Source organism: Colias eurytheme, chromosome 11 (assembly GCF_061535395.1).
Source record: "Colias eurytheme isolate Ceu_HAF_F1 chromosome 11, ilColEury1 Martin Lab GWU primary, whole genome shotgun sequence".
Taxonomy (NCBI): domain Eukaryota; kingdom Metazoa; phylum Arthropoda; class Insecta; order Lepidoptera; family Pieridae; genus Colias; species Colias eurytheme.
Window position 1 is genome coordinate 7,760,591 of NC_142990.1, and position 17,399 is coordinate 7,777,989.

Below are 17,399 nucleotides of genomic sequence, written 5' to 3' on the forward strand. Positions count from 1 at the left end.
TGCGTGCAGATGCGACACATTGTGCAATCTGTTTACTCGGTACTATCTGGTGGTACTGATACTAGGGAATTAATAAAACGAGGATTTTATATTAAACTGTGTATTTTAATTTCCTTTAAATAATATCAATTTAGTAAGCTTTTGTCGTTTTGTGTAGTAATCAATAGTTTTATCAGTTTTTGCTTCATGATATTGTAATCGAATTTTGGAGTATTGGTTTATAATAGCCCTAATTAAATGGATACGATGATTCAATGTTGATGGCGTTTACGTATAAGAAACTCACATTTTGAAAAATCTCACGTGAGATTCGAGGATGGGGGAGGGGTTGAATAAATTCTCACGACATCTCACCAGGGGCAGGGGGGGATTTAGGTGCAGAAAATTTTAAAAAACACCTCACGTAATTTATGGACGCCACCTTACTCGATCACAATTTTTGTAACTTTAGTACTATAAACGGAACTACATTTAAAAATATACTTTATTTATTGAGTTATAAGGTTGCTTCCATTCTGTTTATTTACATTCTCAAAAACATCAATCGCCGCAGAGGTGGCTTGCGACAAAGGCGGCTTGTGTCAAAGGCCTCGGCGATATCATTTAAGAACATAATATTATGTACTTTAGGCAAACTTGTAATAAGATCTATTTTACTTTCTTATTAGTCCATTTGACAAGGATATTGGGTAAGATACCTATTGGAATAATTTTATTATTATGTATGTACTTATAAAATCCGCGAATAAAAAAAATTTTAAGTCGTGAATATAGAAATTGGGTCGCATTTTTTTAATCCGCGAATAGTGAAAACACGAATAAAGGAAGCGCGATTAAGGAACTTTTACTGTATTAGTTTCTGTGAATGTTGTGTTTATTTGTAATTGTTGTGCATAATAATTTATAAATCCTATTGCAACAACTGTTGATTAACCTTTTTTTAATAAATAAAAATAGGTAAATAAATAAATATTACTTAATATAACCTACCGTTTTACTTTGCGTAGTCGGGTAAAAGTATAAATATTTAGGTACTACACCACGGTAATCTTTCCTAGTAGATATTGTATATACATAGTTAAAAAAATCCAGTTACATTTTTTTAACAGACTCATCGATAGTGTCACGTCTGTGCTGTTAGTCTATGAAAAATGGCGCGAAACGCAGAACGCGTGGTGATTTTTCGCAAAATGATAACAATATTAGTAAAATGCATGACTTACTCATAATAAGGAAACTTACTGGTGAAAAGTCACTCCTCGGGCTTTGTTTGTATTATGGGAACTGTTAAAACAATATCTAAGCAAACACGAAGGCATTTTGAACAGAGCAATAACACGTGTTGACGCGGCAAGCGGGGGGCACAGTCCGACACAGACTAAAGAGACTTGTGATTCTTACCTCTAGCTCGTGTTAAACAGAGTGTAGTAGCGATCGCCTCTCTAGTACGTAGTACATTCTATCTCGATGGTGCACGCCCCTGTGTAGGGTCATTGCGCCTGTTCGCGTCCACTTAGTGCAGTTGGAAAGTTTGAAGGAGAAAATAAAAATGTTCCAGAACTAATTTCAACGCAAAATTTATGTAACGTGTTCATTACATAGTCTATTTTAAGATTTACTTTCAATTGTGTTGGAAATATCATGTGGTTTTTATTTATCTAGACAAATAGCAGAATTAGGCGTTTTACCCAGTTCGCGTCCAAAAATTCCAGTTTGCGTCCACCCGTGGATCAGTTCGCGTCCACCAGCTTAGAAAAGGAATAAAGAATGTATTGGGTGATATTTTATCAGATAAATGCAAATAAAAATTAGATTTTAATAAATTATTTATTTACGAATATAGTTATTTAATAAAAACCGGCCAAATGCGAGTGGGACTCGCAAACCGAGGGCTCCGTATTAACCTGTTTTTTTTTCACGTGTTTTAACTGTAAATGCTTATTTTTTCAATGTTTCCCTTATTTGTGCTATAAGACGTTGCTTCGTACCAAACTTCAAGTGTCTGTGTTCACGTAAAGTACCCTGTAGGTTTTGATTCCCTTGCGAATGTTGAAATTTGCGAAAATTTGCAGCATAAACGGCTGTATCTTTTGATTGCTTTGGCTTATAAGTTTGATTTTTTCACTGCTTCAAGGGACCGTAGACTTGAGTATTCAATATAAATTTCAGCTTTATACCTCCACTCCTCGCGTTACTGAGAAAAAGGGTCTTGACAGAAAGACAGACCGGCAGACGGACATACAGACGGACGGATAACAAAGTGATCCTACAAGGATTCCGGTTTTTCCTTTTGAGGTTCGGAACCCTAAAATCAACATTATTATTAATATAATTCACTGTAAGGAAACTGGAAAAACTTATTTATATTTATCTTCTCATCATTAATAGAACTAAAAATTAACAAAAAAAGTTACGTTATGTAAATAAATAATAATCAGTTCTATTAAGATTACCTACCTACCCTATTTTTTAGTTTCTAATGAATTAAATTTCTTTTTTGTTTATATTATTTTCTTAACCACAGACTTATTGACTCTCATTCTCAAAGATACTAGTCTCATTCTTAGAATACCCATTTTAAATGAAAAAAATAGCATAAAAATTTGCTAATTTGAATGAAAATTTAAATTATCAACTTGTATTCTTAGTCAAAAATTTACATCTATTTTAAATTACATATTTTAACAAACAATTCATTGCTACGTAATGAAAAACAATGTGGACGCAATATGTTCTATTGTTATGCACTATAGGTATAGTTTGCGCCCACCGTGGACGCAAAATGGAAGTTGTACAAATTCGGTGTAGTAATTCGCGTCCACCTTATTTTAGCTATTAATTGTAAAAGAAATAAGCTGATTTATAATCCATACTATTCCATGTTTTGTTAGCAAAGTAAAGAAATAGTTACATATTCAAAAATTCACATTTAACAATAAGATACTTACCGTCAAACACGACGCTGCGCACTATTTTTTTCTCAAAATCCCGCGCGTTTTAGCTTTCTCGTTTAATAGCCAAAATTAAATATTTTTTTTAAATAGGATAGGCGGTGCGCAGGCATATTTTGAATATGTGTGCATGTCTCTTATACATTGAGGTATTATCGGAGATTTTTCTTATTACAATTTTACTTAAAGTATACTTATTTTCGTGAATTTTCTAAAAGATATCCGCAAAATGGACGCGAATAGGCATGTGGACGCGAACAGGCGCAATGACCCTATAATAGTTATCATACGAGATAGATTGCAAAAAATACCAAAGCGACAAAAAGCCGAACTGTCCATGAAATTATTCTGATTAATGCACTAATTTTAATCTATGAGATATAATAGTTTGTTTAAGGGATTATTTTTTAGAAAATGTTAGCAAATACCTATTACATTGGCTCAATTATGGGAATAAACGACTAGTGGTCCGTTGTGAGGTGTTATAAAATGTAATTTAAGTAAATACAAGTTTTGTGTTATTTCGTTGATAACAGATAACACAGGTGGAAATCATTGAGTGGGGCCGGATCTCTCGCTCCCGTCCGTGGTTCGCGCCATGGTTGGAGGCTCCAGGTCCTGGCGTGCGGTGGTCGCCTTCTGTGAGGAGGTGATGGTGCGAAAAGAGGAGGCGGAGCGGGTTCGTGAGGGGAACCCTCTCGCGGACCCGATGCGGCGCCGGCGACCCTTTAGGCGCCGACGCCGAGTCACGGTTGCTAGAGATCGCGACCTGCCTCCCTAGCGAAGGGCTCTGGACGATGGACCGGGGACATGCTCCATCGTCCGGGGCAGTGAGGTGACATGAGACGTGTTCCGCTCATGCCGCCTCGCAGAGGAAGGAGGAGGCGCGCACGCGCGCAGCCGTAGGTGGTAACGGAGGTGGGCCCGTAACCGGGCGTCCGCTGCCGGGGTCGTGGACGATTTCTAAGAGTACCCGCGGCCCCGGCAAACTGCGCGGCTCGACGGAACACAGTGGGGTTTTAGTCGGTAAGAATCCGACATAACCCTTGGCTCCATCCCCGGGGGCCGTGGGTATCTTTGGAAGATTTCCCCACTATAAAAAAAAGGTGGAAATCATTGATAATGATATACTGGTGTCTTATTGTGTGTATGTTGGTACAATAATATGTTCTGTTTGAACAAGAGTACCTAATACCACATTACTAAATAGTTAAATACTACGTAAGTAATACGTTATTTATTATTCAGAGGTTGGTTTAGGTAACAGAAAGAGAGCCTTTTTGTTAGGTACCTACTTCATTATTTTGAAGGTAGAATTTGTGTTACAAAAATGAATTCATAAACTTAGGTATACTTAACACAATATTGAACTAAATATTTTTCATAAACCAATGTATAATACAAAAAGGTATTTGAAATTGTATAATTCATATCTAATTATGAAAACTCTTATCTTTGACGAATAAAAACTCAATCAAATTGATTACACATTTTGAACAACATATTTTTTATGCTAATTTCCCGTGATAGAAAAACTTCAATTATATTTCTTTTAATCTTTAAGTTATATTTAAATAGCTTTTCGATTCAAATTGTATAAACAAATTGCCTTTGTTATTGAAAAATAATTGAAAATACATGCAAATTGAAAAGTATAAATTGATAAATGAAAAACGAAATTTGACACAAAGTAGTGAACTCCACAATGTTGAACACCATTGGTTTTTTGGGCATCTTGGCTAATATCGCTTTGGTGATATGTCAGCGTATGTATATTTGCATATTATTTATGTATATTATTATTTTATTATTTGTACCTATTCGTATTATTGTATTATATTATTACTTTCCGATAAGGATCATATGTTTAAATGTTTTGTTTTTAAAGCTATAATATGTATATATCGGCGACGTGTGGATTCTAAGACTATGTGAGCTGGTTATATCCTCTACATTGGGCATCTTGGGTAACTTCGAGCATCAAAAGACATAAACGGAATCTAACACTCACAATCACTAATGAACTGAAATGAATACTTTGTATAGCGAACCTAAACTCAAACTAATATGGAGACTGATATAGACTCGAACAGACAAGTCCACTCGGTACGAGCTCCAACACTAGAATGCCCGTCCGCTACCACGGCCATGTCCAAGTGCACTTCGTGAGTCATGCGCTTGCGTTCGGTAATATCAGGGGGGGGGGATCTCCGACACGGCCATCTCTGACGATCACACGTCCTCGTGTGAAGTCTCTGCAAAGATTACATACTCACAGTATCCTGCTCGGCCATACTGATTCTTGTCAACCATTTTAGGTTTTCACATTAATCATTATTGATCAATCAGCGCCACACCAACAGCTCTCCTCGATTTCGCACCTACGAAACGAACACAACACTGAATAATGTTAATACAATGACTCACCGCAATTTCGCACCAACGAAATAAATAAGGCACGGAACATCGTCGCTACAACGACACACCACAATTTCGCACCAACGAAATGAGGCTTAACATCGAATAACGTCGCTACAACGACTCATCTCGCGTTCGCAACAACGAAAACAAGGATATCTCAAAAAGGTCGTCGCTTCAACGACTCATCTTGTCAACGCACCAACGTAAACAAGGACAACTCAAAATGTCGTCGCTACAACGACTCATATTGCTTATGCACCAGCGAAAGCAAGGATAGCCCGTCGCTACAACGACATTACTCGTTAACGCACCAACGTAACGAAGAATCTACTACCACTCAACAAACGGCACTACAATGCATTACAAAATCCAGATAAAACATTTTACATCTCCCCTTTTTTACACATTACACAAAGCTCATTTTAACTACTACCACTACTAGCTACTACTAATAACCTCATGGTCGGATATTTTCCTGACTCTGTTGTGAGGGTTTTGGAATTTAATGATTTGAAGTGGTAATAATAAGTACACCTCAACAATTTTAAGCGTACCCTTCAACACCAAGTCAAGCTTGCTTTGATTTATTTCCTCAATTTCGAAAAGAAGATTATCACCAACATTAACTTTCCATTTAGAGAAGCTTTACTTTTATCATAACTTGATCGACTTCATTATCAATTACAGACATCAACCCCAAAGTCTCCTTTAACAAATAATAGCTCCTTCAGCTATCTAGCTTTTGTAACACGGTTTATAGTGAAGTCCATTGCCAGTCATACGTCACCTAACGTATCTTGACAATATCGATGTTTGCTAGACTCTACTGCTATGTCTAGCAGTGAACAACCAAAGGCTGATAATGATGATCATGATGACGATGACGACTTCCATGTTCAGCAGTGACTACGAAAGGCAGATGATGTTGACGATGACGATGATGATGACTTCCATGTCCAGCAGTGTACTGCAAAAGGCTGATTATGTTGACGATGACGATGACTTCCATGTCCATTAGTGGACTATATCCATGACGATGATGAATGATGACTGCCATGAGCACACCTTTTCAGCGTACTCGTCACTATCTACCTGATCATTAACACCACTACCCTCGGTGGAGACTACATCTTAATGTAACTTTATTATTTACAAAATAACTGAGAAAACATTTACTTTCTAAGCACCTGCCCGATTATTAATAGTACTGGCTAGTTATCAAAACAAATTAACACTGGACTCTAGTGCCATTTTACTACTTCTACTACTAATAAACCACTCTACACATTTTTAAAGTAATAGAGCAAAACATATCGGGTGAAAGAATAAATTAGAATTAAACATACTCCTTAACATCATTCTTCCCACTAAGTTTCCCCTGTAGCATCAATGTGCACGGAATACAAACTTAAGAGTTTTGCTTGAATTCTGCCCGAGCTAGGCTTAGAGATTTAGCAAGTGATAAAGTTCACAACGAACTTACGCACGAACTTAGACATGTAACCCAGATGCATGACTAAATCGTGGATATTATGTACCACTGATCTTTTACCATTTTATCTGCACCTTGACATATAATTTGCAACCTTACTGCATATGTCTTCCAGACAACAGTAATGACTCAACATGTAACAACTCATTCTGCATGTCCAAATGCCTCTCATGGTCCTGGCAGCCAGTCAACGGAAAGCTCAGCTAGTTGACGCGTTCTACCCCACATAATTTGCAATAATCGAAATACATACTGTGATAGCGATTGTGCATTGCGCGAAACTCGAAAGGCAACTAACATCCTATAGACTAGCTCCCTTTATCTCTGTCATGAATGATATTAGAGTCGATAGACTGGAGACAGACCCTCTCTACCTGTGAACACGTGAAGACACTACTCTGCTTTTTACTAAACGGCTCCCACCGGATTGCAATCAGTCACCACTGCAAACTTGCAAACCTGTAAATAATACCTGAAGTGCATAACTGCATTAACCACTGCTATACTGCTGCAACTTAAACTGCGGTCTCGTGTGCATGGGAGTAAAACCTGGTCTCTAAGGCAGTAGTTCTACGTTTGTAGTAAGCAACTGGATGTTACTAACAGTCATGTTTCCGTATCAGTTCAGTACCACATCCATCCGCGCTCGCATCTATGTGAACTGCAGAGGTCATACACCATAAGAATAGGCTGTGATGTTAAAAGACTAATAAACGTTCGACTGATTAGCTCATGTGATGATGAGTAATCTCTAATCAATTTTATTTCCCTTGTAACTAGTAAGCATAAACAATAGTGCTATAATTTAAGAAGACTGTTAATAAACTAACAGAAATAAGAAGCTGTATAAGCTATGTGACTGTACTTTACCATCCTTAATAACAAAGCCTAGGTATTCAACACTACGCTTTCAAAACTTACATTTGGATAGGTTTAAAGAAAATACTACCTTCCTCAAAGCATCCACTCCACTCCTCACTACAATCTGGAAGCGCACTGTACCTTGTTCCACGTCAGAAGCTAACCAGATAGCTACTTGGTTTCACTAATCCAGCTGTTAAAAACTCATTGACACTTTGTTACGCAATCTGCTGCTCGTTCAACGCACAAAACTCCTTAGAACAGACACATTTCAACAGCTGTAACTCAGATGGTAAATTAGTGCTAATAATACACTAAAACACAACACATTGAAATTCTCTAATTGAAATTCACGTCTCTGCATGTTGGACTTATGTCCCTACATAAGCCTACCAAACCGCTAGGTATCTTCCTTCTATCGGTACCCGTGTATAATAGAGAGAAACTTAATTAACTAAGCAACACGCTTCAATAAGATGAAATTATTGTATTGTCACTATTCCTTAGTAAATGTACACAGTGTGAACTAAATCTGTCTAATTAAAGTAGGTAGTTCAAAATCGAGTTCGTTACATACGAAAAATAAAGGAAGCCAATGTAAGCGTGATAAAAATCAAAACAATTTCTCGTATCAGACTTGCTACAAACAAGAACATTATTACGCAATAAAATAACACATTAGAATATCACACATGTAAACTTTGTGTTTAATTTCTCAACCTAATAAGCTAGCATCGCTATCATAATAATGATTAGGCACAACACAAATTAAAATTACTAAAAAGTAATCGCCTATTGTAACTTGCCATAAACCTTGTTATGAACTGTCTACAATATGTTAACAGATTATTTTGAAATTAATGTTATTTTTAAAAACGCTTACTAGTCAATTTGCTACTAGCAATTATATCTCTGATAAGGATACACTCAGTACCAAAAAAACAAAACTAAACATGTATGACTCACACTTGTCCATAAGTTTGCCACACGGCACGTGTTGACTCAATGATTGCGCTCAGGCAACGTGGATTTACCTGACCTGCTGGTTTTCGGTGATTCTATGCCTAGTGCAATCATTAGCACCTTATCCGCTCGTGCACTCCGATGCAAAGTGGCCAGACACGCCACACATGAAACAAATGACTCGCGATGGTTAAACCCTGCACTAAGAGGACTGCTGATCCGTCGCGCGCCCTCCATCTGCTGTCTGCGGATGGCATTCACACGCAGGTCTCCTACAAACTTATTGATAGCACACAGTCAGCGAAGCAGCCCTGTTACGCCTCGCACTTGTCCTGTAAAATATGTCACTAATTTGCGAAGCCCTTCACCGCATAAAGACGGCTGCCCTGAGCTCTCGCTGCAGCAATCCTCGGCAACAAACTCAGTAGTAGCAAGGGCCACACGCTGTAAACGCTTGTCAAACCGTGAAACACGCGACATCACGGTTGAAGTGGCAACTTCCTTCACGCTCACATATCGCCAAGAAGCCACTGACGCACACAACCCGACGACACACACCGACAGGCACTCACGTCGCTTGGCTCGCCACCCTGCAAGTTAACACAAGCAGCCGCAGCGGGCTCAACATAGTCACATTACGGTACACAATACTGTAACAATTCTCCTTACTGTGTCCCCTGCTACCAGAAAATAAATCAAGAGACATGATAGACACTGCAAAGCACTTTAACGCATCATAAATAGCAAATAGTAACAAATAATAACTTTAACGGCTTTTTTCAAAACACAGATCAACGGACAATGGCATTACATCACGCACGTTATTTTTCCACTTGTTGTATGTTGTAAGCACTCACCGGTTTTCTTATGGCTACGATTAAACGTCGCATGATACTATTTGCACCTCCAAAATAATTTTATAACACGTCTACATTACCACATGACGATTGCAAAAATCACGTTTATTCTTTGTGCTCAAAGCAATCCCGCTTCTGATATCGGCGACGTGTGGATTCTAAGACTATGTGAGCTGGTTATATCCTCTACATTGGGCATCTTGGGTAACTTCGAGCATCAAAAGACATAAACGGAATCTAACACTCACAATCACTAATGAACTGAAATGAATACTTTGTATAGCGAACCTAAACTCAAACTAATATGGAGACTGATATAGACTCGAACAGACAAGTCCGCTCGGTACGAGCTCCAACACTAGAATGCCCGTCCGCTACCACGGCCATGTCCAAGTGCACTTCGTGAGTCATGCGCTTGCGTTCGGTAATATCAGGGGGGGGGGGATCTCCGACATATAAATACTTATGTGTTGATTATTTAGTTTACCAGTAGAATTTTCTAAGTTTTATTGTTCTTTTTTAACCCATTTTTTTATCTACAAATTCCGTATAACTCACTAAACTATCATCTCAGCATTCTATGTTATTTATATTCTTAATCATTAGACATAATATTATACCCAAACAAGAATTTGTAAAACAACAACATAATAGACTAAAACCTACTGCAAAACGGCTGCTAAACTCATCCTAAATAATTTTCTGCTATCGTTACTGATATTTGTTAATTTTGTTTAAAAAATATTGTCTAGTTGGTCTAATGATTTGCAGGATTACGTTACTAATTTATTCAAGCCCCAGTGAATACTAAATAAATTAAGAAAATTTGGCTGATCAGTAGTTTTCCCAATAAGAGTCAACTTACAAGTCAAAGAACTTCACTTATTTATCTAGGTAGGTAATATAAGATAATATAGTTATACTGCTCTGTTTTTAGGAATATAAAAAGTCATTTTGGATAATATAGTAAAAGTAGTTACCTTACAACACTAATTATTAAAAGTAAAGCATAAGACATCTTTTCTTATTCTGTATATACATAGATTAACATAAAATGATTATCCGATGAAATTCGCATCACCTACTTACATGAATGCTTATTTTTAGGGTTCCGTACCTCAAAAGGAAAAAACGGAACCCTTATAGGATCACTTTGTTGTCCGTCTGTCCGTCCGTCCGTCCGTCCGTCTGTCAAGACCCTTTTTCTCAGGAACGCGTGGAGGTATGAAGCTGAAATTTATATCAATTACTGAGGTCTACTGTCCCTTGAAGCTGTGAAAAAATCAAACTTCTAAGCCAACGCAATCAAAAGATACAGCTGTTTATGCCGCAAATTTTCGACACTTGCAAGGGAATCAAAACCTACAGGGTGCTTCCCGTGAACTCAGAATCTTGAAATTTGGTACGAAGCAACGTCTTATAGCATAGATAAAGGATAAATTACGAAAATCATAAATTTTTAGTTACATCACATAATATATTTTTTTTAATAATTTTAAACTTACTACCCATTTCCTCATAAACGAAACGTACATAAATACGTAACGTATTGTCGTAATGAACGAACTTTGTAAACCTTGCAGGTTTGTACGGAACCCTCGGTGCGCGAGTCCGACTCGCACTTGGCCGGTTTTTTTTTAATAAAAAAAAAATATGTTTCTCTCCGTTCAAACCTTCCCTTAACTTCCATAAATATTTCATGATCAAAATTAGAGACTAAGCAACAGTAAACAAATCTCTCATTTGTAATCAATCTATAAACAAGCTGAATAAAAGCTTATAATGCAAGTTAAACATTAGGATATATCGATTCAATTCGTTCATTTAAAAGGTAAGGTTTTGACAGTCGTTCTGTTGTATTGCTCTATAATAAATGATTATTGATTAGTTTTTAGAAATTAAGAGTAGAGAGACCTGTAATGTAGGTACTCGTTCGATCCTGAAGATTCTTTAACTTTAACAGAAGGCTCTTCCTATATCAAGACAACCTGTCCGAAGTCGGAGCAAGCCGCTTCTATTTATTTTGTTTAAAAAACGGCCTCAAGTTTTATTACGTAAAAAAATCCTGGTTCACCTTCATCGCAACGAACAAACTATAGATCTAAATAACTTTTTCATTGATAAATTAAAGCATACTTCACAAATTCTACTTTAACTCATAATTATGTTTTACTAGCTTACCGCCCGCGGCTTCACCCGCATTTTCTAAGAAAACCCAACATAGTTCCCGTTCCCGTAGGATTTCTAGAATAAAACGTACCCTATGTATTAATCAAAATTACCCTCTATATGTGTGCTAAATTTCATTGTAATCGGTTCAGTATTTCATCGTGAAAGAGTAACAAGCATACACACCTACTTTCGCATTTATAATATAGTATAGTAGGATAGGACAATACATTGTGATGATGATTTCTTCATTGAAATAACTACCAGTAGTGTAAATTTTGTGATTCGAAATGAGTGTTCAAATTTATTAAATATAGAAATAATAAATAATAATATGTACAAACATTGTCTAGTCAATCTGAGGTTACACACAAATTAACTCTTCTGTACTCTATTTTAATATAGCAGTATAGTGGACAGGTATAAAATTCAAAGATATAGAGGAACCAGATTCTTATTTGAAATTATACTCATTAATTCATATTTTCTTAATTACCCCACGAATCAATTAAGTCTATTGCGGGGTCCGCTGGTAATAAATATGTAAAAAATTGACAAACATTTATTTAATAAATTACTTCAATAAAAGTAAGACGTTCTCAATTTGACTATTTTTTGGGCTTGCTATATAGCTATCGACTGGGTGTAACGATTTTGATGATTATTTTTCATTTGAAAGTGTGTCTTCTTGTACGCATTCAAATTTTGCCTAGTTCTGACACTTTAACAGCGGTTTAGTTTCTGTTAAATATAATTATCTTTATTATGTTGTTTTCAGACAGTATCTTAAAATAAATAAAAATTTACAGGAGATATAATGATGACATATCCCACGACTCCTACCACGGATTTTCCTTCTACAAACACCGCTGGTACTTTTTCGACACAGGGGACCTTTGGATTCCGGGTAGAAGACTACAATGGAAGTAATGAAACTTTGACTAATTTTAACCCTAGAAGCCTAATCTATATAGAACGTACACAAAGCCTTAATATACGTCTCAGAGGCGTACACATATAAAAGCCCTTATTTAAGGTATATTGTTTAATTATTATTGTTTTAATAAAGCGGAAATTTGAATTTGGGAAATAAACTAAAAATAAAACCACACTTTTATCAATTATAACAATAATCACAGTTGTTTATTACAACATAAAAAACAATATGCATAAATTGGAACAAAAAAATTAACTTCTTCAAAATCAACTAAAACATACATTATTTTTATAGAATATCAATTTTTTTTTACGCTAATTATATATCTTAGATCAAACATTACAACTAACCAGACTTTAAAGGACTAGATTAACTTTAAGAACAGTCTACACATAAATCAACCTTGTGCTCGCCACACACAGATTTTTTACATTTATTACACACTAATTTTGACATGCATGGTTGGATTAGTTTCTTCATAGGGCCCAGATTCTTGTAATGACGCAACGAACTCAAACACCTCATTATTTTCGTCCTCGCTTTGAACGTCGTCGATGACCAGCATCCACAACTTCGGAATTTGAATCCTCGTGAGAAGGACGTCTTCTCCGTTCAAAATTGCGATAATATCGTCTTCATTTAATATATTGGACCATGACATATTTATACCTGAAACAATTCTGAAAAAAAGATATAAATACATGAAAAACAATCAAAAATAAAATCACTCAATCTTAGTAAAAACTTACACAAAGCCTGAACATACGTCTCACAGGCGTGCAACACTTCGATAAATCAAAAATGGCGGGACTTACCTTAATGATACAGGCACCGTCACCTAGCTCCCGTCGGCCACTGAGATAACTAAAGAGTACGACGCGCTAGCTTCAACCGTTAGAAAGAGACATCCAATATTCGAATTCTTGTACGCCTCGCAGGCGTAGATTAGGCTTCTAGGGTTAATTGTATATTTGTAATAAGTAGTAAATTAGCAAATTCGGTACCTTAAGATATTATTTTTTATTAAAGGTAAGTATTAGCTCGATGGAACCCAAGGACAAAATGACGAAAAGGAACAAAACATAAATATATTTGTAATAAATAATCCATTTGGTAACTTTTACTCTAAGCATCAGCAAAATCTAACTATACTGGTATTTAAATAGTCTCCATTGCTGTAATTACCAAACATTACTTTAATAATTACAAAAGAATTCAAAAGGGAAAATGTTTCGTTCTCAATTTTAATCATGCTAATATAAAGAGTTTACCAAAAATGTGTTCATAAATGTGAAATATATTTTACCTTCATTAAAATTTCCAATGCAGTGGAATAAATCAATGCTGACTTCAATTACAGATGTTATTGAATCATTTGCGTATTTATCTTCATGCACATATTGGATTAATTAAAATCAGGAAAAAAAGATCTCAAAGGTTTTGTATTTCTAAAGCTTCGTCAGCGTCATCGTCAACGAATCAAGAACCAATTTGCGGGCCTGACGAGGTTCCAGATGACTGTATCAATGGAGGATGTGGAAGGAAAAATTGCTCTCAGTTAGGTTTACCAGCATTATGCGTCGATTTAATCGCAGGCTATTGTAAAAAAGGCTGCCGCTGCAAAGAGAATTATCTGCGAGACGAAAATGGGATTTGTGTCCCCGTAGCACAGTGTCCAACACGTAAATATCGGCAAATTTTATCAATCTTAATATCTAAACTTAATGTCTCAATTTTACTGCGTTGTCATTACATAAATTTAAATGTATTGATTGGGAATGTAGAACATTTATATTATATTATTTTTTTATTGTTTATATCTCATTAACACGTATACCTTTAAGCGGACTGCGGAGAGAACAAAGTGTTCGATCTCTGTCCGGCTTATTGCCTTCCAGATTGCGACGTCGACGAAAGACTAATTCTATGTCAAGCACCCCCACAATTGGGTGACAGTGATTGCAATCCAAGCTGCAGGTGTGCTGATAATCTGTATAGAACCAGAGATGGGTCCTGTGTACCCAAAAACGAGTGCCGTAAGTTGACTTTACCGTCTCCTGGATCACTAGAAACTATGGGATATACTATGGAATTCATAAGAAGGCCGCTTGTCCAAACCCATTGAAAAGAGACTCTAAAAAATTCACATGAATTGTCTTGAAGTTTCGAATGCAATTTCAGTTAAAAGGAAATAAAATTTGTTATTATTAATTATATCGGAAGCATGATATACGAAATCTTGCTGGTATGGGACAACTAGATCGTGTATAGTTTAACGGCTTCTTCGTATGTAAAAAAGGAATTGAACCAGCCCATTCATAGGAAGCCAGTTTTTCGTAAACCAAAATGCTAAATAGGATACTTAAATTACGAAATAGGATACTTCAATATGCAAGTAAGATATACACGAAGGACATCACAAGTCACTAACTAGGGAATACAAATATCTGGAAATACTGGAATTCCATGTTTTGGACAAGATACGCGTGTGAAACTAAATCAGAAAGTTGTAAACCTGCATTCAAAATTATAACATTCGTACAAAGGACCACTTTCGGGATCGGACCTTTTTACGAATAAATAATATATATCGGTTAATCCTTTTTTCAAAAATATTACCCCAAAGACGAAAATACAAATTATGTGTAATATTATAGATATTTAAAACTTAAAAGTAATTTATAAATATCGGAAATAATGAAGTGATGTTTTCAAAATTATTCAAATTTTAATTGTACATATTGTTATATGTTTTCTAGTAAAAGTTATGTATCTCAGATAAGTACCTATACAGGGTGTGTATAGGGAGGGTGATATTTCTCGTTTTATTTTTAAAAAGTTATTGTTGTCATTTTACTCATTAGGGCTTTCGATAACAGTATAAAGTTTTTTGATATCTGCAATAGTTACGGAACAATCGGATCGGATCAGACGGATGGGGATGTAATAATTATGTTTTATTATATTTTTTATAGTATTGTTAAAATTATTATTCAAAATTTGTTTCAAAACTCGTGATATCCGTTGAAATATTTGGCATTCCTCTGTAACAAATTAATCCATTATTTTATTCTAGAAATCTATTCTTTTCTATGATATTTAAACAGTGTTTTTCTTTACAGCAAGATGCGGAGACAACGCGGAATTTGTAGACGACGTACTTTCAATATGCAGACCACAATCCTGTGCCGAAGTAGGTATAGACTTGAACTGTGGACAATACAATGTCGTAATAGAGCCTGGATGTGTATGCCTTGACGGCTTTGTCGCGGATGACCAAGGAAATTGCATATCTATTGAAATTTGCAGCTAGTTCATTGTGTTTTTGAACATGTTTTAAAAATATGAAATAAATATTTGAAAAAAATACCGACGTTTTATTTAATACGATCGCTTATCATCATCATTTATATAAAATCGACTCAAACTCAAACATTTATTTATTCAATTATAATCTTCATAACATAGTTTAACCATTTACCACCGATTCGGAAAGCAAGGCAATAAACTCAATGGTTGCTGTTTTAAAATCATGTCAACTAACACCACTATATTTACGTATGAGTAATAAATTTGATTCAGACACACCCTGTGTATCACATCAGGCTATTTCAAAGCCATTTCCAACGAACGCTACCAATTACAGAACAGAAATACTATTGAGCCGATGTTGAATGTCCAATAATATTTTATGCGCAGCCTCATGCGGTGGAGACGCAAACGCCACTGCTGGTTGCGGCACGTTTTGTACAACGTGTTCAAATTACAAACAACAAGTCGCCTGTCCCCTCTTTTGTCAGCTCAATGGATGTGATTGTCGGCCAAGTTATGTTTACAACAGCGACATCAAGAGATGCGTGCTGCCAGAAGACTGCCGTAAGTTCTTTTAACAAAAATTATAATGGGTGTAAAAAAATATCGATGATAATATAAATACAAAGTATTTTCAATAATAAAATAAAATAATTGCATAGATAAGAGGTGTAATAGGAGCGTGAAATGAACTACTCCAAGTAATATAGATAACTCTACTTTTTCCTGAAAACTGAATACAATAATTATAGAATCATTATTTACTATCATAGTATTTAAATTAGTGTGGTACACAAAAAGGTAGTTGGAAATTACATCAATACTTACTTAAAAAATATATCAATACTAAATACAAAGTAAATAATTATATCAATAGATACTTAATATAATTTCAATAATTTAAAATCTGTTACCGTTATTCTTGTATGAAACATGACAATTTTAAGTGTATAATAAATTATTACATTTTAATCAACTTTATTCAGATACTTTGTGAATTCAGAATGAAAAATGAACACTGATGTAATTACTTAATGTTTCCCGATCCTCCATTGATATAATTTAAAGTCGAAATATAAATATTATGTTCACATGAATGTTGTATTTTTTACATCAACTGAATGTGAGATTCCATTTTTGGAGTAGCTGTTTGTAAAGTTAAGAAGATAGCATAAATTTATTGAATATTAATGTACTGTCACTTGTATGTCTGTGGTCACTTACAAACCCTAAATAATCTATTAAAATAGGTACCAATTTATCATTCAATTAATTACGCTTCTAAAGACATTATCCTTATTCTGTACATAACGATGAATATCATGTTCTTCTAAGGGCCGATTTTTCAATTCTTGGACTTATCCGTCCAATAAAGTATTACACGATAATATCTATTAAAATGTTACATAAACTGTCAAATACGGGCAATTAGAATA

General features: G+C 35.5%; 1 protein-coding gene across 2 annotated transcripts; it reads left to right on the forward strand.

Moving 5' to 3' along the window:
• Positions 1–4,647: 4,647 nt before the first annotated feature.
• LOC149904722 (uncharacterized) lies at positions 4,648–16,033 on the forward strand. 2 transcript variants are annotated; one of them, XM_090106831.1, is made up of 5 exons: positions 4,648–4,717; positions 12,524–12,640; positions 14,106–14,333; positions 14,496–14,687; positions 15,774–16,033. In XM_090106831.1, the coding sequence occupies exons 1-5, from the start codon at positions 4,657–4,659 to the stop codon at positions 15,962–15,964; spliced, it is 789 nt and encodes a 262-aa protein (XP_089962957.1). In that variant the 5' UTR covers positions 4,648–4,656; the 3' UTR covers positions 15,965–16,033. The 2 variants fall into 2 exon arrangements, with proteins under 2 accessions (XP_089962957.1, XP_089962958.1); XM_090106832.1 differs by lacking the exon at positions 14,106–14,333 and having other exon boundaries at positions 15,774–16,030.
• The last annotated feature ends 1,366 nt before the right edge of the window (positions 16,034–17,399 follow it).